The 25,977-nt window shown below is 37.6% G+C and overlaps 2 protein-coding genes across 4 annotated transcripts; one reads left to right on the top strand and one right to left on the bottom strand.

Annotated features, from left to right (window-relative positions):
- The first annotated feature begins 831 nt into the window (after nt 1-831).
- nudt12 (nudix (nucleoside diphosphate linked moiety X)-type motif 12) lies at nt 832-7,859 on the top strand. 3 transcript variants are annotated; one of them, XM_084086681.1, is made up of 7 exons: nt 832-932; nt 2,585-2,794; nt 3,450-3,985; nt 4,540-4,707; nt 4,792-4,905; nt 5,786-5,985; nt 6,462-7,859. In XM_084086681.1, the coding sequence occupies exons 2-7, from the start codon at nt 2,607-2,609 to the stop codon at nt 6,570-6,572; spliced, it is 1,317 nt and encodes a 438-aa protein (XP_083942807.1). In that variant the 5' UTR covers nt 832-932; nt 2,585-2,606; the 3' UTR covers nt 6,573-7,859. The 3 variants fall into 3 exon arrangements, with proteins under 3 accessions (XP_083942807.1, XP_083942808.1, XP_083942806.1); XM_084086682.1 differs by having other exon boundaries at nt 835-932; nt 2,574-2,794; XM_084086680.1 differs by lacking the exon at nt 832-932 and having other exon boundaries at nt 2,402-2,794.
- On the bottom strand, nt 7,358-25,977 carry LOC311065857 (interleukin-6 receptor subunit beta). Its single transcript, XM_084086667.1, has 17 exons — nt 25,723-25,977; nt 25,102-25,137; nt 24,915-25,019; nt 24,713-24,830; nt 23,862-23,995; nt 19,326-19,459; nt 18,970-19,108; nt 18,744-18,826; nt 18,563-18,670; nt 15,989-16,097; nt 14,084-14,266; nt 12,790-12,888; nt 12,574-12,714; nt 11,483-11,623; nt 10,837-10,921; nt 10,672-10,753; nt 7,358-9,972 (listed from the first exon to the last, which is right to left on the bottom strand). Exons 1-17 carry the CDS (start codon nt 25,772-25,774, stop codon nt 9,712-9,714), a joined length of 2,010 nt encoding a protein of 669 aa, XP_083942793.1. The 5' UTR covers nt 25,775-25,977; the 3' UTR covers nt 7,358-9,711.

The raw sequence follows: 25,977 nt of genomic DNA, 5'->3' as shown, positions 1-25,977 counted from the left end.
CAAAATAAAAACAATTAAATGTGCTGTTGATATTCACAATGATTGAAATGTATGTGTAGGCCTATGTTTTTATTCTATTTAATTTTATAATCGTAAGTCATTCATGTAGTTGTCGTTTGATTTATCATGTATTCATTTTATTACATAATTTGTCATTTTATGTTTATATATTGCTTTTTTTGTTTTTCTTTCTGCTGTTGATTTAATCCGATTGTTTTCACAATTTCAAAACAAGGTTTTTAAAGTATAACATTTTAAAGTTCTTGTGCTTTGGTGTAATAACACTTGTTGAATTTGTACTGGTCAGACGAAACTGGTCAGAGATTTTCAATAAACCAACTCTACTCATTTTTAACATCACTTCGGCTTCGGCTCTTCCTGGCTTTCTCAGTCGAACTGATGATAGAAGATTAGCTATTTATAGTTATCAGAAAACACTCGCGGTTCACAGGATTGACTGGTTATGGATACCAGACAAAACATACATATTCTGTTTTGCAAATGTTAGAATTGCTAATAGGAAAGTGAAAAAGAATGAGTGCAGATCTGTGTGCTCGACCTCGCTTTCCTTCAACATCCACTGCAACTTCTACATGAAAATCTTTTTTTGTTTGTTTTTTGAAAAATTAAAACAAGAGTCGTATAGGTATAATTTATGTTTTTCTACAAAATTAATTTAAAGTATTTAGGCAGAAACCTGTTGATTTACTGGTTTTGAGGAATATGAGAAATAAATTCAGTCTGTGACTGTCCAAAATTTACAATATGCTGTAATTACCGGCTCTCTCCACTAGGTGTCGCGCTTGCGCAGGAGAATATCACAGGCGCTTCAGTGCGTCATAACCGAGCGACAGGCAAACAGACGCGTTACAAAACATCAAAATCACTCTGAACTTCAGCCCAACCTATGAAATAAGTTAACAGATTGTCTGGTGAGTAATTATATTTTCTGGCAATTTTAATAAATAATAAAATGCATAAACACTATATTGTTGTTATGTGGAGGAATGCCAGATAATAAAATATAAAATTAATATACAATAATCGTTTACCGTGTTGCTGGACTGACATAATCAATCTGGAATACAGAAACGTGGATATAAATACTATTTAAATATATTTCCATTAGGCTATCCAATGATGATCCAGATTCAATATCTAGTTCATATTGCCCCAAAAATGTCAATTAAAAAAGACATATACTGAAATTATACTTCATAATAGTCTATAGAATTTTAACGTTTTTTTATTTTTTATTTTTTATTTCCTACTTGTTTCAGAACGTTCAGAGAACATTCAAATGTAACGTTCCATATTGTTTGAATAATGATACAATGGAATGTTCCCTTAACGTTCACATGACCAAGAACAAACATTTTTAAAACATTTTTTATTTTTATTTTTTAAATAGATATTTTGAACGTTTAGAGAACATTCAGAAATAATGTTTTCATAACTTAATGGGAACATTATAAAAACGTTCTTAGAACATATTTTTGTTATGTTAAACTTGCTTTAAAAATTGTAAAAATGTAAGTAAATTAAAGTTTTTGCTTAAAATGAATGTACAATAAGTCGTTTTGGATAAACGCATCGGGAACACTTTATTTGAAGGTGATGTAGTTACACGTTACTACATGTACTTACTGTAGTCAAAACAGTAAATTATGCATAATTACAAGAAACTAACCCTAAACCAAACCACAACCGTAACTCTATAGTAAGTACATAATTAATGAATAATACTCAGTACTTATTAGGGATGCAAGATATACCGGTATCGCCGATATATGTTAATTTTTAATGTTATCGTTATCGGCCTGATAAGAAAATTTGGCTGATATATTAAAGCCGATAAATAATGGACTCTTCAGATGCGCACTGTTCAACATGAGGATTATGAATTGCTTGAAATATGATTGAAATCACTTCAAAAAAGGAAAATACAGTGTCATATCGGCTACATAACATTGTAATGACATAATTGTAATTGTGTGTTTGGGACATGGCTTTCAAATTTAAAGAATTATCGGTTATCGTTATCAGCCCAAATTTTCATATCTGTTCATCCCTAGTACTTATTTGAGTAAGTACAATGTCACTACATCAGTGTAACCCTTTATTTTAAGGTATTCGTGTTACAGTGTAATTATTCATTTAAGTACTGTGTAATAATTATTAACTACATGTACTTACTATAGGGTTAGGGTTAGGGTTAGTTGCATGTAATTATGCATAATTTATAGTTATCACTACAGTAACTACATGTAACGTGTAACAAGGACACTGTAAAATAAAGTATTACCAAATAAAGTGTAACCAAAGCATCTGCTAAATGAATAATGTTAATATAGATACACTCACCTTATGGAGTTTTCTTGCTTAAACAATACAATGTAAAAAAATAACTGCATATGCATAGATATACATACATATTAGTAAAATTATGCATACTTTTACCTTAAAAGTTTCTGTAACACATTATAATAAGGATTCATTTGTTAACATTAGAGCGATGCATGTGTGAGTGTGAACTAATGGGACCTGATTGTAAAGTTGTGATGATGAATCAGTGGCGTGTCAGTTTCCCGCTAGCGTTCTCAGAGATGTTCTCAGACGAGCTGCTGGCCCGGTTCCTGGACGCCTCGTCTCGAGGAGATGTGGAGACGGTGTCGGTCCTGATGTCTCGGTCCGCAGAGCTCCTGAACCAGCGAGGAGAGCAGGGCTGGACCGCGCTAATGCTGGCTGCCAGAAACGGACACTTCGACGTGGCCAAAGTCTTACTGTCCCACGGGTGAGAGACCGACACCTGCCCCAACTACAGGAGAGAGCATTAATATTCAACGCAGGGGAACGCAACAGCATTTAAATATTCATACTGGCGGCATACTCCATATTAAAGGAGTCGTTCACTTCAGAATTAAAGTTTCCTGATAGTTTACTCTCCCGACGCCATCCAAGATGTTCATGTCTTTCTTTATTCAGTCGGAAAGAAATGAAGGTTTTTGAGGAAAACACTCCAGGATTTCTCCATATAGTGTCTTCAATGGGGTCCAACGGGTCGAAGGTCCAGATGTGAGTTTCAGTGCAGCTTCAAAGTCTCGACACGATCCAGCCGAGGAATAAGAGTCTCATCTAGACAAACCAGCCGACATTTTAGAACTAAATAAACATTTTTATACTTTTTTAACCACAAATGCTGGTCTTTGCACTCACTGTGATGCGACACACGTTACGTAATCAGGTTGAAAGGTCAAGCGGGACGTAGGCGTAAGAACAGACCTAGTCTTTGCACGTTTGCTTTGTAAACACTGAGTCAAACGCCATTTATAAAAAAATAAAATTCTGAAGTGAACGACTCCTTTAATCTGACTTGACGTGAAGCACAATATGCAGATTATCTGATTTAGCTTCACTCTCACCCTGAGATTATCGTCTCTTTCTTTCAGATGCGACACTAGCGGCACGAACCGCTCGGGTCAGACGGCAGCAGATGTGGCTCAGTTCTGGGGTCACCGACACATCGCCCGTCTGTTGGCCAGCGTTCCCAATCCCGATCTCCGTCGGCTTCTTCCCGACCCCGCCAGGGAACAGCCGGACACGTTCTTCAACCGAGAGTTTCTGGACAGAATGAGCGTCAAGCGGAGCGACTCGGAGTGGCTCGACTCCAAACAAGCTTCTCCAGACTCGGTGTTCCTGCTCTTCCACAAGCTGAATCCTCTGGTGTCGTCGGGAGCGGGAGAAACCCGGCTCTGGAAACTCAGAGCGCCGCGAGTCCAGGAGCTGCTGAAGAACGGAGACACGGTGGTGGTTTTCCTCGGAGTGGAGAGACAGGAGAAGCAGGAGAAGGAGGATAATCTGCTGGCGTGGTTCGCTCTCGATACTGAGGACGATCCTACAGAATTCCTGAAAGCTGAAGATCCCGGTTGTTTTTTCCTTCCGGGAGTGATGCCGGGACTTTTTAGGCTGAGTGACGATGATGCAGGTGGGATTTATTAACTCACAGTCAATCCAAAACTTATTCAGACACCAGATTTAGATATTGTTTCACTAGTGTGATCAGGACACTATAGTTCATTTCTGTAAGTGAGGAGAGCAACATAAAGTAAACTGTGACATATTACACCCAGATAATATATATTAAAAAATAATAATTAACTACACAATTAGATAATACCAGTTTAGCTCAACCAATCACCAAGCAATGCTTCATGTTGTTCAGTCTGTGTGTAAAAAGAGCATTAGCAATTAAAGAAGAAACACTTCAGCAAAACATGATCAGCTCAAAGTGTCCGAATCAGTTTTGGTCCCATTGTCACTGGTAGTCACTGAATGAAGAATATTTGGGTGTAATATGTCACAGTTTACTTTATTTTGCTCTCCTCACTTACATAAATGAACTATAGTGTCCTGATCACACTAGTGAAACAATATTAGAAATTATATCTGGTGTCTGAATAAGTTTTGGTTTGACTGTAAATATAGTTTATGATGTAAGATGTGCTTTATTTATTACATGAATCATGCTTTCACGCACAGGCGTCGTGGCTCAGGCCAGATCCGTTCTCGCGTGGCACAGCCGGTACCGGTTCTGCCCGACGTGTGGCAGCGCCACGAAAGTAGAGGAGGCCGGCTACAAGAGGACCTGTTTGAGAGCAGGCTGCAGAAGTCTCCAGGGCGTCCACAACACCTGTTATCCCAGAGTTGGCAAGTAAACTCCCATTTACGGCTCAGCCGGAGCTCGGGGAATATGATCTTTCACACGTCTGGCTTGTCCATCTGCACTTCCAGATCCGGTGGTGATCATGTTAGTCCTTCACCCCGATGGGAATCAGTGTCTGCTGGGGCGCAAGAAGACCTTTCCTCCAGGAATGTTCTCGTGCCTCGCCGGGTTCGTGGAGCCAGGTATCTGAAACCCAAATCTTAAGCTTCCAAACTTCTCTTATGCCATTTAAAGGTGCAGTGTGTGATATTTAGGAGGATCTGTTGACAGAAATGCAATATCAGACATATATCTATGTTTTCAGTGGTGTATAAAGATCTTACATAATGAAGCGTTATGTGTTTATTAGCTTAGAATGAGGCGTTTCTCTCCACACACACCGCGGGTCCGCTTACATCGACATGTTTCTACGGTGGCCCTGAACGGACAAACGCGTTTCGTCACAATGTTGTTCTTCATGATAAGAAGCGAATAAAACACTGACACGATGATGAACAAGTAACAATAACATTCGCAATAACATCGTTTTACTGAATAATTAAGGGAACATAATTTCTTAATTTATATTTGTAAAAAGCTTAACTGGCTACTCTCTGCTGTCTCAGACGACGACATCACTTCCTGTTGGCCACCATAACTTCTGTTGGGTGTAATTCACAACCTCACCACTAGATGCCGCTAAAAATTACACAGTGTACCTCTAAGATATTTATTACCATTTAGACTTGTATTGTAAGAATTGTAAGATATAAATTCGCAAGCGTGAGATAAAAAGTCAGAATTGTGAGGTGAAAAATGCTATACAATAAAAACTGTGAATTGAACTGAAATGCAATTACAAGTTTAAAATGGCAACTTTATCTCGCAATTCCTACTTTTTCTAGAGAATTTTCTGAAGAAAAGTCTAAAATGAATGTGAATTCATAGATTCTGACATATCAAAGTGCATCTATCCATGATAAAAGTGCATCTGAAAGAATGCGCTGTGTGTGATTGGCTGCTGACGATCATGTGACGCGTGTGATTGGCTGCTGACGATCATGTGACGCGTGTGCGGCTCAGGTGAGGCGCTGGAGTCTGCGGTGCGGCGGGAGGTTCTGGAGGAGAGTGGTGTTCAGGTGGGACCCGTGCAGTACCTGTCGAGTCAGGCCTGGCCGATGCCCTCCTGCCTGATGATTGGCTGCCACTGCGTCGCTCTGACCACTGACGTCACGGCGGACGAGAGCGAGATCGAAGAGGCGCGCTGGTTCACACGCCAACAGGTGCGTCGCTCACACACTCGCCCTGAACACACTGCAATGCAGACTTACTGGAAACTCAATGATCTAATCATCTAATAAGATTATCAAGTCTTTAGATGTTCTTTTATCAATTGTCAGGGTTTGTTTTGTTTGTTCTATGAACGGCTCAGCTAAACAGACCAGTAACAGACTATTAACTACCATTATTCATCTTAATATACTAATGTCTAATTAACATGTCTACAAATGTATAAAACTGATCAGAGATGAGGTAAAACCCACAGACACTTGTTCATTGGTTCTCAGTGACAGATCATCATCCCCAGCGCTGAACCACTGAACTTTCCATTTGTTTTGAAACGGTTATGACGTAATGAAGCCTTGTTCACTGAAATCATGTGACTCGCTGTTTCAGAGTCACATGATTTCAGTGATTTGGAACAAAAGCAGTGTTTTGAAATTGCCATCACTAAATAACAGAACCATCCTTTTTTCAGGTGATCGACGCTCTGGTGAAAGACAAGCGTGCGGTTTTCAACATGCCCCACCGACAGTCCATCGCACACCTCCTGCTCAAACACTGGACTGGCTTCAACGCAAACCTCTGATCCTCGTCATGCTCTGTACGGATCTACTAATCAGAATGATTTAATCAGCTTCTTCTGAACTGAATCAATCGGCTGTACTTTGGAGATTATAGAAGTGAAATTAAATTAAAATCATGATATGACAGCAGAAAATGTTCGATATCCTTATATTGTAAATCATTACAAGCACCAGATGTAGTTTCTGACCAACATGTTCATAGTGGCGATCACTGACACACTCATCTCTGACTGAAACACACTCTGCATCGTGAAGAGTTACACAAATAAACTCAGACTTTAAACGATTTACCATGAGAAGTCAAACTTTGAAATTCATACATTTCTGTGTATTTTAACACACGCTGTTGCAAACAGGAAGCACCATGACTGATATTACACAATACTGTAACTGTAAAATACATACATTTCATCATGCGTCTCCATCTACACTTCAGCTTTTTCATTATTTAAATCATGTTTCTGAAATGGTTCAATGAAATAATGGAAAAGCTGAAGTCTAGATGGAGACGCATGATGAAATGTATGTATTTTTGTATACATACTACAATTTTCAAAGATTTTTGTATTTTTATTTACTCTCAATTTCTACCCGATAAAAGATTTCTCGAGCTTGGCATGACTAGATAAATGTGCATTAATTATAAAAATGCCCATGGAACTATACATTTTAGATATGATTTTATTGACTTTTCCAGCTCAAGAAATCACACTTTTAGAGTAAAGCTTCCTTGATTAAAGACTATTGGAAATCATGGTTCTTCAAAAAGTCAGAAAATAAATTAAAATAAGGCAAGGCAAGTTTATTTATATAGCACATTTCATACACTATGGCAATTCAAAGGGCTTTACATAGAAAGTAATAAAAATAATCACAAAATAAATGCAAGGAAAATTAAAACAGTTATTCAAAATGCTTTACATAGAAAGGAATTGAAATATCACACTGTTAAATCAAAGTGCTTTGCATAGAATATAAGCAAGGGAAATTAAAAGAGTTATAAAATGAGTTAAAAGAGATAAATGATACAGTTATAAAATGAATTAGAGTAAAATGAAGTTAAGTAGTAAAAAGATGATATATAGAATAAACTTCTCATCTGGCAAACACCGGTGTATCTTATTTTGCATATAGTTTTACTCTTAGACTGTGTGTGTGTGTGTGTGTGTTTATTCAGCGCGCTTAAGAATTCTATTGAACGTCTCCGATGGACACAAATTTTCCCTAAAGTCGGACAGGAGGAGCTCTAGGACTGACTCGGGTTCACTGCCCTATCAATCCGCATCCCATTTTCCAGACCTTTTTACTGAAGGTCGCCGTAATCTTTACTGACATTGTCCATAATGATCACTGAGATGCACATTCGGACGGGACTAAAATCACAGAGAATCTCTGGTAACTATTACTTTACCCTCTCCATGTTAAACTAGTCCCGTCCGAATCAGGCTTTAGTCTCTCTACAGTAGCAAAAAGAGTGCATGTGTTGTTTATGTTTCTGTTTATAATATTTAAGAAGAAAGTCTGTCTAGCTTTGCCTAGTTCCATATTGAAAGCATGAAGGCTGTCTTTGTAGATGTTATAATGGACTACAAGTTTTGTCTTCCGCCACATGCGCTCTGCTTTTCTGCATTGTCTTTTCATATTTTGCACTGTTGTTGAGTTTCTCCAAGGTGCTTTTTGTCTGCCACTCTTCTTCCTGACTTTCACAGGAGCAATATCGAGGAGAAAATCAACAGTCTGCAGATATGCTTGCTGTTAAAGATATAGCCTTCATAAATAGTACACTAGTGTTCTCATTTAAGCATCTCTTCTTGACAGACACAGATCTAGCTTCAGTGGCAGGAGAGATCAATATATCAAAGAAAATACAGAAATGATCAGACAGTGCTACATCCTTAATAACAATAAATGAAATGTTTAGACCCTTACTGATGAGTAAATCTAGAGTGTGTGTGGGTCCGTGTACATGCTGAGTCAGATCAAAAGTTTTTAAAACAGTTTTGATTTCTTTTGCCATATTGTTCTCTGCATTATCTATGTGGATGTTAAAATCTCCAGCAATGGCAGAACAGTCAAACTCTGAGGTAATTGTTGATAACAGTTCTGTAAAGTCCTCAGCAAAGGACTGAGTATTTTGGAGGCCTGTAAATAATGATGAGTAAAATGCGTGGAGCACCTTTAACACAGTACCCAGATATTCGAAAGAAGGGTAATTCCCAAATGATATTTGCTTACGTTGATAGATATCTTTAAATATCGCAGCTACACCCCCACCTCTGCAGACACTCATACAAGTAAAGTTAGGAGGGGATGTTTCGTGTCTTCAAGCCAGGTTTCATTTAGAAACATAAAATCCAGGTTGTTTGTGGTTAAGTCGTTGACTAGAAGTGATTTATTTTTAGGTGATCGATGTTTAAAAGTGCTAACTTGACAGTATTAGGTTTTCCCCACAGCAATCTTAGTCTGACGTGTAACAGACAACAGATTAGATGGGTTTGCTGTACGGATTTCTCAGAGAAGCTCATATTTAAGGCCTTAAACATGGCCTTATATTTGATAAAACTGAATTTAAGACTTTTTTCTGAGATGTAAACTTGCAATTACGAGTTTAAAAAGGTGATTGCTACTTTTTATCTCACAATTCAAACCTTTTTCCAAAGAATGTTCTTGTGAGATTTAAACTCGCAATTGTGAAAAAAAGTTCTGAATTGTAAGATATAAATTCGCAAGAGCGAGATAAAAAGTCAGAGTTGTGAGATAAAGAGTATGAAAAACGCTATACAATTAAGTGTGAATTAAATTGAAATGTGAATTTATTTTGTGGCGGAAACAAAATAAAACAAAAAAATGTAAAAAAAATTGTGAGATGTAAGCGTGCAATTACGAGTTTAAAAGGGAACATTTGAAAATTATAGCAACATGAAATAAGATTTTTGTTGTTGTTGTATAATCTTGTTTTAAACTGTTGTAAGGCTCTCAGGTCGAGATCCGCCGCTTCTGTTAACACACGACTTCATCAAATATTGTATATTACAAATGCAAACATGAAACGAGTGAAAGTTGTGTGAGATTGTTCTGAAACCTCCGTTGAGTCGACTCAGATGAGATTGAAAGCAATGTAGATTTCCGTCTGAGGTTTTCTCAGAAAGATACAATTTGTCCATTTTGAACATAATCAGTTCGATCAGCTAGTAAGGGCAAGTCGACGTACTCCGGTGGACTGGCGGGAGTGTGAGCGTCCAAGTTGTGTTTCCACAGAGTCGTACAGATCTGTGATGGGATCTCGTCCTCGTGTTCGGATATCAAAGACACGCGGTGCTCCACTTGGATGAGGTTCTTCTCCGTCTGCTGGTCGAACGGGAACACACTCTCCAGCTTCAGCACACAGATCTTTCCACTGCCCTGTTAACATCACACACATCATCTACAGAATCTGCCTTTTCTTACTGTATTTTACTTTGGTAAGAAAGTAAAAGTGCCCTATTATGCTTTTTGTGACATTCCCTTTCATGCAGTAAGTAATTGAGCGGTTTGTGAATGTAAAAGCTCTGCCACGTTAATATTAAGATAAGATAAATGGAGTTTTAGTCTCCTAAAGAAGTGATTCTGAATTCTGAACTCGTCCTGCTGAACCTGAGTAGGTTTGTAACTAATTTGCATAATGCCAGCCTCTGGTCTTGATTGGCTGAATGGCGTCTCTTAGCTCCGCCCTCAAACTCTGTAGTGTATCTTTGAGACTGGAAGAGTTTGGTTCGTGTTGTTCATGTCGAGAAGACGCTGTTTTCTGAGATTGATACGGTAAAACCCACGCCATCGTTACTGTTCGTATCACTGTGATCAAGAGCTGAGATTCAGATATGATAATGAGCGTTTGCTTTCTGACCAATCACAGCAGAGCAGCTCTCAGAGAGGCGGGGCTTAGAGGGACTGAATCTTCGACCGAAGCGTTTCAGACACTGAGAGAAAAGAGCTGATGCTGCAGTGGAGAAAGACCTTGAATGCTTGTGAACCTGTTCTAAAAATAATAATAAAAATAGCATAATAGGGAAACTTTAATTAAAACTAATGATTGTCAAACTAAAGGTAAATATTGAGAGTGACCTGCAGATGTGGGTTGAGAAGCCAGCGTCCGATCAGACTGAACCTCGGATTGGCGATGACAGGGAGGAAATATTTCCTGCATCTGTGTGTAAATGATTTACAGAGCCATTACTGGAGCCACAACAAACACTGAAAGGCTGATTTCCACAGGGGATCGGTGCTTACACGGTCATTGATGACACGGAGAATATCCCAAAGACGAGAAGCAGGAGAACCACTGGAAGGACAAATCTCATCAACTCATTATAATCTGAAAAATAAAGAAAGATGCATGAATGAATGATTTACAAATGATGTTTGATGTAACATCATCCTCCTCTGTCGAGTCTTCTGAACTGTTTCTAAAAGCAATAAGACACGTGAGGTTGTGTTACACTGTTTTCCAGTACAATTTGATTCTCAGCTAAATTCACATGCATGAATTAATAACCACAGCGTGCATTTCTTTGAATAAAAGAGTATGTATAAGTGCATTAATGTACCTCAGAGGATATTTGAGAAACTGACATAAAATACATTATTTTCATTTTAATTTGGTTTGTGCATTGCCTTCAACAATTACATTTGCGGGTCAAATTGACCCGCTAACATCAAACTCTTCATTGAAATTTTGTACAAACGTTACACGACACATCAGAGTGTCGAAACTTTGCAGGCATGTTCATGACCCTAAATGAGAAACAGTCCCACAATTTCAAGAAAAACATCCTAGGTTAACCAGTGTTTCTGCATTCAGGTCAGATTTAAAATAGTCAAACGCCATCAAACGTCACTCAGTGTAGATCATGGTCTGCAGAACATCTTCTCTGACCTATCAGTGGTGTGTTGACGTCCAGACTGGCCTTTGAGAAGTTCCCGGTCTCAGTTTCTCCATGTATGCAGACGGAGTATCTGGTGTTTGGCTGGAGCTGGAGGAACGAGTGCTGATGTTGATCTGGGAAGACTGAGAGAGCTGAGAGAACAATTCAGTGAGAGATTAATCCCTCATCCTTCCCTCGGCTCATTTTAACCCAGAAATGTTTTAATTGAGTTCATCAGAGGGGTTCAAGACCCCAGGACTTTTGTTTTGTTGGATAGTTTTGTGGTTGAAATTTAAAAAAGTAACAAATCCTTCCGTCGCGGGTCATTTTGACCCCTTTAGGAATGAAAGGAATGCGAGGAATGCTTCAGTACACATAGAAACCCCCCAAAATGCTCAAAATTCAAACTAAAACTGCTGAAACTTTACCAAAAAATTATTTAATAATGTCTACATGTGTATCTGAATGCATTCTGAAGAGAAACTGACTTTAGGACCCAGAGGAACAGCTCATTTACTCCATATAGAGATATAAGGCCATATAGAGTCAAGAAATATCATGTTACATTATTATTTTCACACAAAAGGTCGGCAAAGACACACAATGTAAGATCTTCTGAGATGAATTAAAAGGGTTATGCATGAAACTGTGAGTTATTTTGAATTTAAGTTGAAAGAATGTGAGGAATGTGATTAAATTATTATTTATGTATTATTTATTGATCAAATCTAGTCATTTAAAGGTAAAAAAAACCAATGCATTTAAAAATAGAAAAAAATATCAAAATGAAATAAAATAAGCTTTTTGAAAAAAATAAAAAATAATTAAGTATAATTTTAGGGCTTCGGGTCATTTTGACCCACGAGAACAGAACGAGATTCTCTCTAGACTGACTTACACTCAGTTTGATATGAATATTGTTAAAGCGCTGTATAAATGAGGTGACTTGACTCCAGACTGACTTACACTCAGTTTGATATGAATATTGTTAAAGCGCTGTATAAATGAGGTGACTTGACTCCAGACTGACTTACACTCAGTTTGATATGAATATTGTTAAAGCGCTGTATAAATGAGGTGACTTGACTCCAGACTGACTTACACTCAGTTCCATGTTCTCCTCTCAGCACGAGCTTGTACTGAAGCACTTTAACTCTCGGCTTCGCCTCCTTCCACGTCCACTGCACCGCCAGAGACGAGCGCGACACGTTCACCAGGCGAAATCCCCCCACATCCAACAGAGCTGAGCAAAGTAAGAGGATATAACTCGACATCCGTCAATAGCTTGTGAAGCTTTTATACGTGCGTCGTCCTTTACCTCCGTGTTGTAGATCGGCAGAGATGGAGGTCTGAGGCCCACAGAGAGAGCCGTAGACGGGAAACACGCTGATGTTGTAGATCTCGTCCTGTTTGAGGCCTTACATGATGTATGAGATTACATTTAGATGCAAATTTATGTTATAAATAAGCTTTTCATATGTGTATGAGAATATCAAGAAATCATATCCAGGTCACGTTTGAACACAACACTGCAAAAAATGATGTTCTTCCTCAGTATTTTACACTTGTTTTCCAGCACAAATATCTCAACATTCTTAAATCAAGATACATTTATTGGACAAAAGAAATGACTGAAGATATTAAGTCTGAAAAATGAATCAAAATGAAGTGAGTTTGTGCTTAAAACAAGAACAAATATCTGACAATGGAGTCAGAAAAATAAACTTTAATAAACGGTATAAATAAGCTATTTTTCAGACCCCATTGGCAGATATCTGTTCTTGTTTTAAGCATTAATTTTGATGCATTTTTCATTAAATGAGTCTTAATATCTTCAGTCATTTTGCTTCTTCTCCAGTAAATGTATCTTGATTTAAGAATGTTTGGATATTTGTGCTGGAAAACGAGACAGAAACACTGAGGAAAATTAAAATGCATTTTTTGCAGTGAAATGATTTTTTAAAAGATTCTCAGATTTTTATTACTGTAAGATTAATTGCTTGTTGAATTTTCCTCATTTCGAAGTCACTTTATATAAAAGTGTCCGCTAAAGAAGTAACGTACATTAATACGGTCATTTTTACTTGATTACAGTGAACAAAATACGGTAATACAACCATTTATTCTTTAAATCAAAATAGAACAACTTCAATAAAGTAACAATAATTAAAAGATTTTTTTTCACTTTACAGTAATGAGAATTTTGAGACACGAGTTTATAAGCCATGAAAATAATGTTACAATGTTACAAATCTTGGTAACACTTTATATTATATTTAACAATAGTTAATGCATGAACTGACAATGTGCAATATAGTCTTACAGTATTTATTAATGTTAGTTAATAAAAATCTGATTGTTTAATGAATGAAATCATCAAAATGTTTGATCTTAATAATGTATTAGTAAATGTTGAGAGTAACATTAACTTAGATTAATAAATGCTGTTCATGTTATTTCATGTTAACTAATGCAGCCAACTAATGTTAACAAATAAAACCATATTGTAAATATTAATGCTCTAAAATAACACATAATGCATTAGATATCAATGCTTGTTTATTTTGCTTGTTGGATTAAATGTGTGCCAGACATGTTTTATAATCCCAGACCTGTGAGACGGGCTGTGAACGTGGATCCGTCGACTCGCTGCCAGTGTGTGTGTCCGGGGTCCGTGACGGCGCTCCATCCGATGGCGAACTCGCTGACGTTTACACGAGTGACGTCACGATCCCATCGGATCCGCAGCGAGGAGCCGTCAGAATAAACCCAGAGAGCCTTCACCGAACGCACATCTGAGGGAACACGATCCAGATCCTTACACAACTCACAAAACACTGCATCATACAGACTAATTCACACACATTCACACATCTGTGTATCATCTTATTTATGTAGGCCCAATTCTTATTTGTTTTTAAAGGGATAGTTCAAATTAGCCCATGATTTACTCATCCTCATGTCATCCTAGGTGTATATGACATTCTTCTTTCAGACAAATTCTAAATGTCCTGGCTCTTAAAAATAATAAAAGTGCATCTATCCATCATAAAAGTGCATCTATCCATCATAAAAGTGCATCTGTCCATCATAAAAGTGCATCTGTCCATCATAAAAGTGCATCTGTCCATGATAAAAGTGCATCTGTCCATGATAAAAGTGCATCTATCATCATAAAAGTGCATCTGTCCATCATAAAAGTGCATCTGTCCATCATAAAAGTGCATCTGTCCATGATAAAAGTGCATCTATCATCATAAAAGTGCATCTATCATCATAAAGTGCATCTATCCATCATAGAAGTGCATCTATCATCATAAAAGTGCATCTATCATCATAAAAGTGCATCTGTCCATCATAAAAGTGCATCTGTCCATCATAAAAGTGCATCTGTCGTCCATCATAAAAGTGCATCTATACATCATAAAAGTGCATCTATCATCATAAAAGTGCATCTGTCCATCATAAAAGTGCATCTGTCCATGATAAAAGTGCATCTGTCCATGATAAAAGTGCATCTATCATCATAAAAGTGCATCTATCATCATAAAGTGCATCTATCCATCATAGAAGTGCATCTATCATCATAAAAGTGCATCTATCATCATAAAAGTGCATCTATCCATGAAAAAGTGCATCTGTCCATCATAAAAGTGCATCTATCCATGATAAAAGTGCATCTATCATCATAAAAGTGCATCTGTCCATCATAAAAGTGCATCTGTCCATCATAAAAGTGCATCTGTCGTCCATCATAAAAGTGCATCTATACATCATAAAAGTGCATCTATCATCATAAAAGTGCATCTATCCATCATAAAAGTGCATCTGTCCATCATAAAAGTGCATCTGTCCATGATAAAAGTGCATCTATCATCATAAAAGTGCATCTATCATCATAAAGTGCATCTATCCATCATAGAAGTGCATCTATCATCATAAAAGTGCATCTATCATCATAAAAGTGCATCTATCCATGAAAAAGTGCATCTGTCCATCATAAAAGTGCATCTATCCATGATAAAAGTGCATCTATCATCATAAAAGTGCATCTATCCATGATAAAAGTGCATCTGTCCATCATAAAAGTGTTCCACACGGCTCCGGGGGGGTTAATAAAGGCCTTCTGAAGCAAAGTGTGTCATGGCGTAGCATAAATATCAGCAGTACGTCGCATTACTTGCATAAGTTGTGCATTACACGTAACGTTCGTTTGGCCGGAAGCTAGTTATGATGGATAGATGCACTTTTATGATGGATAGATGCACTTTTATGGACTTCAAAAAAGAATGACTATTTTTCATTTTTGGGTGAACTATCCCTTTAATGCATTTTAAATCCAGTATTTTATCTCTTATGCATTTGTTTTGATTATTTTATGATTATTTTAAAATCCCTTTTATGTAAAGCACTTTGAACTACCAATGTGTATGAAATGTGCTATTTTATTAAACTTGCCTTACCTATCAAGTATGCACTACAGATGAATCACACTAATGAGAGAGACGTCTGCTCACCGTGAGAACGAGACGCGTCGATGAGGAGCCGGCGGTGAGGCGAGTGTCCGGCGCTGTTATAAGCCCAAACGGTCACCTCATATTCCTCTGCCATGACCAGAACTACAGCCTTCAGAAACAACACCATCATTCCTCTATCCGTCTAACACAACCTGACACTCATAAACACTCATAAACACACGTTTATCACAATCACACCAAGACTTGAGGACTCTCGTTCATTTGTAAATGTAATAAAAATAATAAAAATATAATTATAATAATAAAAAATAATAAAAATATAATTATAATAATAAAAAAATAAAAAAAGTAAATGAAAATTAACAAAATAATAAATTAGAATTTTTTTAAATAAATTTAAAAATAAAATACATTTAAAAATGTAGAATTCAAGTTCAAATATACATTAAAATAAAATACCAATTAATTACATAAAATTATAAAAAATATATAAAATTAATTCATAAAATGTCAAATAAAAACAATTATAATAATAAAAAATAATAAAAATCTATAAAAATAAATAAATAAAAATGTAAATGAAAATGAACAAAATAATAAAAAAAAAATATTTTTTTATAAATTTAAAAATAAAATACATTTAAAAATGTATAATTCAAGTTAAAATATACATTAAAATAAAATACAAATTAATTATATAAAATTCTAAAAAATATATAAAATTAATTAATAAAATGTCAAATAAAAAATAATAATATACAGTGGTGGTCAAAATTGATGGCACCCCTGATAAATATGATAAAAAATGGCTGTAAAAAATAAATCTGCATTGTTTATCCTTTTGATCTTTTATTAAAAAAACAAACATCTAACCTTTCATTGAAGTAAAATAATTGAAATTGGGGGGTAAATCACATTATAAAATAAATGTTTTTCTCCAAAACACGCTGGCCGTAATTGTTGGCAACCCTAGAATTTTTTATGAGAAAAATATCTCAGAAGTATATTCCTATTAATATTTACCTTTTTTAGCACACCAGGGTGATTAGGAACATGAAATTGTCCAGCTATGACTTCTTGTGTCACAGGAGTTTAAATATGAGGAAGCCCAAAGGCCAAATTCCCTGAATCATCACAATGAATAAAACCAAAGAATATAGTTCTGATGTGCAGCAAAAGATTGTTGAGCTTCACAAAATAGAAAGTGGCTGTAAGAAAATAGCTAAAGAATTGAAAATCCCCATTTTGACCATCAGGGCAATAATTAAGAAGTTATAATCAACTAAAGATGTTACGAATCTGCCAGGAAGAGGACGTGTGTCTATATTATCTTAATGGACGGTGAGGATGAAAGTTTGAGTGGCCAAAGACTCTCCAAGGATCACAGATGGAGAATTGCAGAGATTAGTGAGTCTTGGGGTCAGAAAGCCTAAAAAAAATTATCAAACAACCCCTACATCACCACATGTTGTTTGGGAGGGTTTCAAGAAAAATCCTCCTCGCTCCTCCAAAAATAAACTCCAGCATATTCAGTGATCAGACACGACTGGATCTTCAAGAGGGACCGGATTCTGTGGTCAGATGAAACTAAAAAAAAGGGCTTTTTGGCAGCAAACCCAGCAGATGTGTTTGGGTCACACAGGGATGAAGAGTCCCCCATGCCTACGGTTAAATACACTGCTGGATCTTATATGTTGTGGGCCTATTTATTTGCTGGAGGTCCTGGACTTCTTGTTCAGAAACATGGTATTATGGATTCTAGCAAATATCAGCAGATAAAAAATCAAAACCTGACAGCCTCTGCTAGAAATCTTATAATGGGCCGTGGCTGGATCTTCCATCAGGACAACGGTCCAAAACAAACATCAGAATCAACACAAAAATGGATAACTGAGCACAAAATGAAGCTTCTGCCATGAGCGTCCCAGTCCCCTGACCTGATGAGTGAACTGAAGAGAAGAAGCACCAACATGAACTTGTGAATCTGAAGGATCTGGAGAGATTCTGTTTGGAGGAATGGTCTCTGATCTCTGGTCAGGTGTTCTCCAAACTCATCAGGCATTATAGGAGAAGACTCAGAGCAGTTATCTTGGCAAAAGGAGGTTGCAAAAAGTATTTAATAACAGGGAGCCAACAATTATGGCCAGCGTGTTTCGGAGAAAAACATTTATTTTATAATGTGATTTACCCCACACTTTCAATTCTTTTACTTCAATGAAAGGTTAGATTCTTGTGAATTTTTTGAATGAAAGATCAAAAGGATAAACAATGCAGATTTATTTTTTACAGCCATTTTTTATCATATTTATCAGGGGTGCCATCAATTTTGACCACGACTGTATAAATTAAAATAAACAAAAAGTATATATAAATACAATAAATATATAACATCAAATAGAAGGAAATATTTTTTTTTACAAAACAAAAACAAAACAATAACAAATACAAAACTAAAATTGTACAATTTAAATAATAACAATTTTTTTTTTTTAAATTTACATTTAAAATGTAAAAATTCAAGTTAAATGAACATTAAAATCAAAATGTAATTAATAAAAGTAAAAATGTAAAAAGTTCAAATAAATAAAATACAATAAAATAAACAGAATCTACCGTGAGCTCAGTGGTGTTGATGGTTGTCTTCAGAGAGGGCTGTTTGGTGGGCATGTAAGACACATTATACCCTCGAATGAGTCCTCGAGCATCTGTGACGTCCAGAGCCTTCAGAAACACACACGACTGAAGACTGACGGCACGCGAGGGACGATACACAAACACACCTGAAGAATATTACCTTCCAGAGAAGCAGCAGCGGCCGAACCCCGGAGTTTACACCTGAAGCCACGTAATAACTGAGCGCGAGAGGCGCAGACGGCGCTGCAAACACAAGCCAAAGACCTCGTGTGTTTATGGAAAAGAACATGACAGCAGGAAAATGGTCATTATAGGTTTAGATTCAAACACATTAGGAAACTTCAGTCTGTGTGAATGTCGTTACATTAAAGGGATAGTTCACTCACGGCTCTCTGACGTCTTTACTCGTGTCTCTTCGCTCCAGTCGCTCCACCGGCTGTGATCATGAACGCAGGAGACGCTCAGAAGATACTCGCTGAAGGCCTGTAAACCGTCAATCACGAACAGAGACTTCTCTGAGGCAGTCTGACGTGGAAACAGAAGCTTTTACTTCAATGAGCATCTCTAAGCATCATCAATCAGATTCAGAGATCTAATGAAGTAAAATATCAAAATGATCAAATAAAAAATTAAGTAAAAAAGATAATATAAAAAAAGATAAATAAAATAAAATAAAATAAAATAAAATAAAAGCACCCACACAACAAAAACATATTTTCAAGCTATTTCTGTCATTTCTGACCTTTTCTGTCCATGACTCTGTGTTGAGGCGTTTGTAGCGGATTCGGCATCTAGTTATTGTCCCGCCATACCATGTGACGTTGACTGACGAGTCTGTGACGTTAACAGACGTGATCACCGGCCGAGGAGCCTGAACTACAACATTCAGACACATCACAACACAACCCATCACAACACAACCCATCACATCATAACACAACCCATCACATCTCAACCCATCACATCACAACCCATCACAACACAACACAACCCATCACATCATAACACAACCCATCACAACACAACACAACCCATCACAACACAACACAACACATTTCAACACATTACATTACATCTCAACCCATCACATCACAACCCATCTCAACCCATCACAACACAACACAACCCATCACATCACAACCCATCTCAACCCATCTCAACCCATCACATCACAACCCGTCTCAACCCATCACAACACAACCCGTCTCAACCCATCACAACACAACCCGTCTCAACCCATCACATCACAACCCATCTCAACCCATCACATCTCAACCCATCACAACACAACCCATCTCAACCCATCACATCACAACACAACCCATCACATTTCAACCCATCACATCTCAACCCATCACATCACAACCCATCTCAACCCATCACATCACAACCCATCTCAACCCATCACAACACAACCCGTCTCAACCCATCACATCACAACCCATCTCAACCCATCACATCACAACACAACCCATCACATTTCAACCCATCACATCTCAACCCATCACATCTCAACCCATCACATCTCAACCCATCACAACACAACACAACCCATCTCAACCCATCACATCACAACCCATCTCAACCCATCACAACACAACCCATCACATCACATCACAACACAACCCATCACAACACAACACAACACAACACAACACAACCCATCACATTTCAACACATCACATCACAACCCATCTCAACCCATCACATCACAACCCATCTCAACCCATCACATCACATCACAACCCATCACATCACATCACAACACAACCCATCACATCACATCACATCACATCACAACCCATCACATCACATCACATCACAACCCAACACAACACAACACAACCCATCACATTTCATCACAACCCATCACATCACAACCCATCACAACCCATCACATCACATCACAACCCATCACATCACATCACAACCCATCACAACCCAACACAACACAACACATCACAACACATCACAACACAACACAACACAACACAACACAACACAACACAACACAACACAACACAACACAACACAACCCAACCCATCACATTTCAACCCATCACATCACAACACATCACATCTCAACCCATCACATCTCAACCCATCACATCACAACACATCACAACACATCTCAACCCATCACATCACAACCCATCTCAACCCATCACAACACAACCCGTCTCAACCCATCACATCACAACCCATCTCAACCCATCACATCACAACCCATCTCAACCCATCACAACACAACCCGTCTCAACCCATCACATCACAACCCATCTCAACCCATCACATCACAACCCATCTCAACCCATCACAACACAACCCATCTCAACCCATCACATCACAACCCATCTCAACCCATCACATTTCAACCCATCACATCTCAACCCATCACATCTCAACCCATCACATATCAACCCATTACAACACAACACAACACAACACAACCCATCTCAACCCATCACATCACAACCCATCTCAACCCATCACAACACAACCCATCACAACACAACACAACACAACACAACCCATCACATTTCAACACATCACATCACAACCCATCTCAACCCATCACATCACAACCCATCTCAACCCATCACATCACATCACAACCCATCACATCACATCACATCACAACACAACCCATCACATCACATCACAACCCATCACATCACAACCCATCACATCACATCACATCACAACCCAACACAACACAACACAACACAACACAACCCATCACATTTCATCACAACCCATCACATCACAACCCATCACAACCCATCACATCACATCCCATCACATCACATCACATCACATCACATCACATCACATCACATCACAACACAACACAACACAACACAACACAACACAACACAACCCATCACATTTCAACACATCACATCACAACACAACCCATCACATTTCAACACAACCCAACACATCTCAACCCATCACATTTCAACACATCACAACACAACACAACCCATCACATCTCAACCCATCACATTTCAACACATCACATCACAACACAACCCATCACATTTCAACACAACCCAACACATCTCAACCCATCACATTTCAACACATCACAACACAACACAACCCATCACATTTCAACCCATCACATCTCAACCCATCACAACACAACCCATCACATTTCAACACATCACAACACAACACAACCCATCACATTTCAACCCATCACATCTCAACCCATCACAACACAACCCATCTCAACCCATCACAACACAACACAACACAACACAACACATCACAACCATCACATCACAACACAACCCAACCCAACACATCACAACACAACACAACACAACACAACCCATCACATTTCAACGCATCACATTACATCTCAACCCATCACATCACAACCCATCACATTTCAACACAACCCAACGCATCTCAACCCATCACAACACAACCCATCACATTTCAACACAACCCAACACATCACAACACAACACATTTCAACACATCACATTACATCTCAACACATCACATCACAACCCATCTCAACCCATCACAACACAACCCATCTCAACCCAACCCATCACAACACAACACAACACAACCCATCACAACACAACACAACACAACATCTCAACACATCACATCACAACCCATCTCAACCCATCACAACACAACACAACCCATCACATCACATCACATCACAACACAAAACAACACAACCCATCACATTTCAACACATCACATTACATCTCAACCCATCACATCACAACCCATCACAACACAACCCAACACAACACATTTCAGCACATCACATTACATCTTGTTATGACCCTGAGATATTTCATGTTTGTATCAATTGTCCTTGTGTGTGGGTATCTCTCTCTCTCTCTCTCTCTCTCTCTCTCTCTCTCTCTCTGTGTGTAGACAAGTTTGTGTTTCAGATGGGCGTTATCTCTGTTAACCTGTGGAAGACTGTGATTGGACCTGCTATACACCTGACCTGGATATAAGGACCGCCCCTGACACACCATGGTTGCCTTTGAGCCTCGCTGACTTTGTGCTTTGCGGTCGTTAGTGAAACTGAGTGAGTGTTTGTTGAATGTAATCCTACTTCTGGTTTTCTTCTGACTATTGCCCGATTGACTACGCCTTTGGATTCCGATTCTAACTTGTCAACCTGATACTTTTTAAATAAGTGTGTAAGCATTCTTGTATATAAATTGTTACCATATTAAGGGATATAGGGGGTTTGACACCAATTTATTTGTATTTATTTTTCACTTTGTTTATGGGTAAGGGAGTTAGGTAAGTTAAACTGTATTTTCATTTTTCTTTCTTTTGTTTAAGGTTATTTAGTTTCTAAAAGAAGATTGTTTTGTTTGTTATTTTGGCCTTGTCTGCCCCTGACGCTAACACTTCATGGTCAATAAAATTCATATTACTCATCATCTCTCTGGTAGTGTGACTCTCTTCCTTTTCCTGTTGCGGCTGACCCCTAGCGGTCGTAACAATCTCAACCAATCACATCACATCACACAACACAATACATCACAACCCAACACATCAGAGCATACAATCATCAGTGTCATGTTTATCACCATAATTAATAGGGTTTATTTTATGCTAAAATGAAATAAAAAGTAATAAAGGCCATAGCTACAGTAATGTTTTCATTATAACCATCACCATAAATGGATGAACTGGAGTGTGAACACGGTTCAGGTTTCTTTACAAATACTATAATGAGAAAATCTGTACTGTCTCTAGTTTTCAAAAGTCTATTTTCACAAGTTCGCAATTAAAAATAAGTCAGATAGAGTTAAAAGGTATTCCTGTCTGTGGTAGGAACCAGCCAAGAGTGAGGAGTCGGGGTGGTGGAGGGATGATGAAAAACATTATACATTAATTCATTGGTAAAAGCTCCAACATAACCCAATGATGTTTGGACTTAATGATGATGAAAAACTGTCGAGGAATGTCGGTGAGTTGAGTGTATATATAGATATTGGCCTCCTCTCATGCTGAGGATAGACATGTAAATTGCTGATGACATGTTGATTGGATAGATCATTTGAACAGGCTCATCCCGAACTTTATTGAAAAGCATTTAATTTTTCAACTTTCAAATACTTAAGTAAAATTCAATGCAGATACTTTTTTACTTTCACTCAAGTATTTTTTTGAGTAGGTACTTAGCTATAAAGACATTAAAAGCAACTATAAAATGCTGATTCAACTTTCAATACAATGTCTCAGCACTTTCTACACCCCTGCTGTCATCTTATCTTACCGATTTCCTCAATGATCACAGGATAGACATCCGAGAACCACTCTTCCCGGCTGAAGACGCTCTTTGACTTGATGATTAAATTGAAACGTGAATAGAAATTTAAAATGGCAGGACAGTAGATAATCCTGTCAGTTCTATAAAACAAAAACTATATTAGCATGTCAGTTCGTATCAAGACGAATTAGTTTATTTTCAGCTGGTCTAATGAAGGTTTCTATGGAAGCTTGTTTTTGCCACGGGATTAAAAAAAATAAAAACGGTAATTGCAAATTCTTTATAAACTTGCAATTGTGAGTAATAAAGTCTGAATTGTGAGATAGCCTATAAACTCGCAATTTTGAGAAAAAAGTCACAATTGCGAATTAGTTTCTCAAAATATGTAACTTTGTTTATGTAACCTTATTTGTCAGAATTTTTACTTTATAACTCGCAATTGTGAGTTTAAATCTTTGTTTCTCAGAATTGCAACTTTATTTTTCAGAATTCCAAATGTATTTCTCAGAGTTGCGACTTTATAACTTGCAATTCTGACTATTTCTAAATGACTGCGACTGGACTTTGTTTTGCAGAATTGTGATTATAACTTCCAATTGTGAGTTTATATTTTGCAATTCTCTCAGAATTGCGACTATGACTTTATTTTTCAGAATTGCGACATAACTCATAATTCCGAGTTTACATGTCAGAATTGTGATAAGCATACTCGCAACTGCGAGAAGACGTTCAAAATTGAGAGATACAAATTTGCAATTATCTTTTTTATTTTTTATTCCATGGTGGAATCAAGCTTCGACAGGTTTCTGATGCATCTGACACTAAAGCATGCCGTACTGATGAAATGAAACCGTTACCGTCTGAAAATGAAGGTGCTGGTGGTTTCCGTCCGGACGCCGTTCGTCTTCTGAAGCCACCTGCAGGTGATCGACTTCTCACGGGACAGAAAGTGGCATGACGTGTTCACAAATCTCTCTAGAGAACAAAGATGGGCATTAAAACTGAACCAGCTGCAGATATGAGGATAAGCCCGTGTCGGGCTCATTAAAGCACTCGCACCAGGAGTTGCAGTGAGAACATCTGATTCTGTGGGACACTCAGCGTTGGACATCACACACACATTGTCCCCACAATTCTTCAGGTCTTCCCCAGTCACCGTGAGCTCTGGAAAACAGTCTCATTCACTCACACACTTCATGTACTAGAATGTTTTTAATGCACATGTGTGTCAACAATGGAATCTTACCTTGAATGCTGAAAACAGGCTCTCTCTTCAAAGCACCTGTAAATCATAATTGATGAACTTCACAAAGTTATTGAACAAGAATCAACACTGAACTGATTTAAGCTAATTAATGAAACCATTGTCTTTTTTCTAGTTTGCACACTGCAAAACAATATTTCCTTAAGTATCTAAACATTCACTAAACAAAGTGGGGTCAGAAAAATACATTTTAATTCAAAGGGAAAACAAGCTTATTTTTCTGACCCCATTGTTAGATATAAAGTCACTTAGTTTTGATTTTTCTTTTTATCTTCCGTCATTTTGGTTCTCAAGTAAATGTCTTGATTTAAGAATCTTTTAGCAGTGCAAAATTGATTCTGTTATTCTGCTTTTGAAACGATCTGTGCTGTAAAACAAGTACAAAGTGTCCTTGTTACATGTACTTACTATAGTAATAACAGCAAATTATGCACAAGTACATGCAATTTACCCTAAACCAGAACCTAATCCTATCCTAACCATATAGTTGTGCTGTTAATTATTATTAATCAGTGCTTAAATATAATTACACTGTAACAATGACACCTTGAAATAACTAAATCAAACACAATCAGAGACACACACATGTAGAAGATTACTTACAACAGAAGCAGAACACACAGATCAACACACACAGAGGTCTTCTGCCGCACATTTTCTCATCTGCAAAGAAAAATGTGTGATGTGGTTTTAAATTAAAAGCATGAAAAATAACCTCAACAGCCAAAGAAAACTAAGAGCATGATATAAATCAAACACGCTTGGTTTGAAAGACTGGAATCGCTCGCATGCTGTTGGAAACGCTGGGCTTCTGTGGCTTCTGTCTCTTACGGTTTCTCGCAGGTTTAGAGGAACACT

The sequence above is a fragment of the Abramis brama genome (genome assembly GCF_963993115.1).
Source record: "Abramis brama genome assembly, chromosome: 16".
Taxonomy (NCBI): domain Eukaryota; kingdom Metazoa; phylum Chordata; class Actinopteri; order Cypriniformes; family Leuciscidae; genus Abramis; species Abramis brama.
The sequence above is the reverse complement of the archived record's forward strand: the minus strand, read 5'-3'. Positions and strand labels throughout refer to the sequence as shown.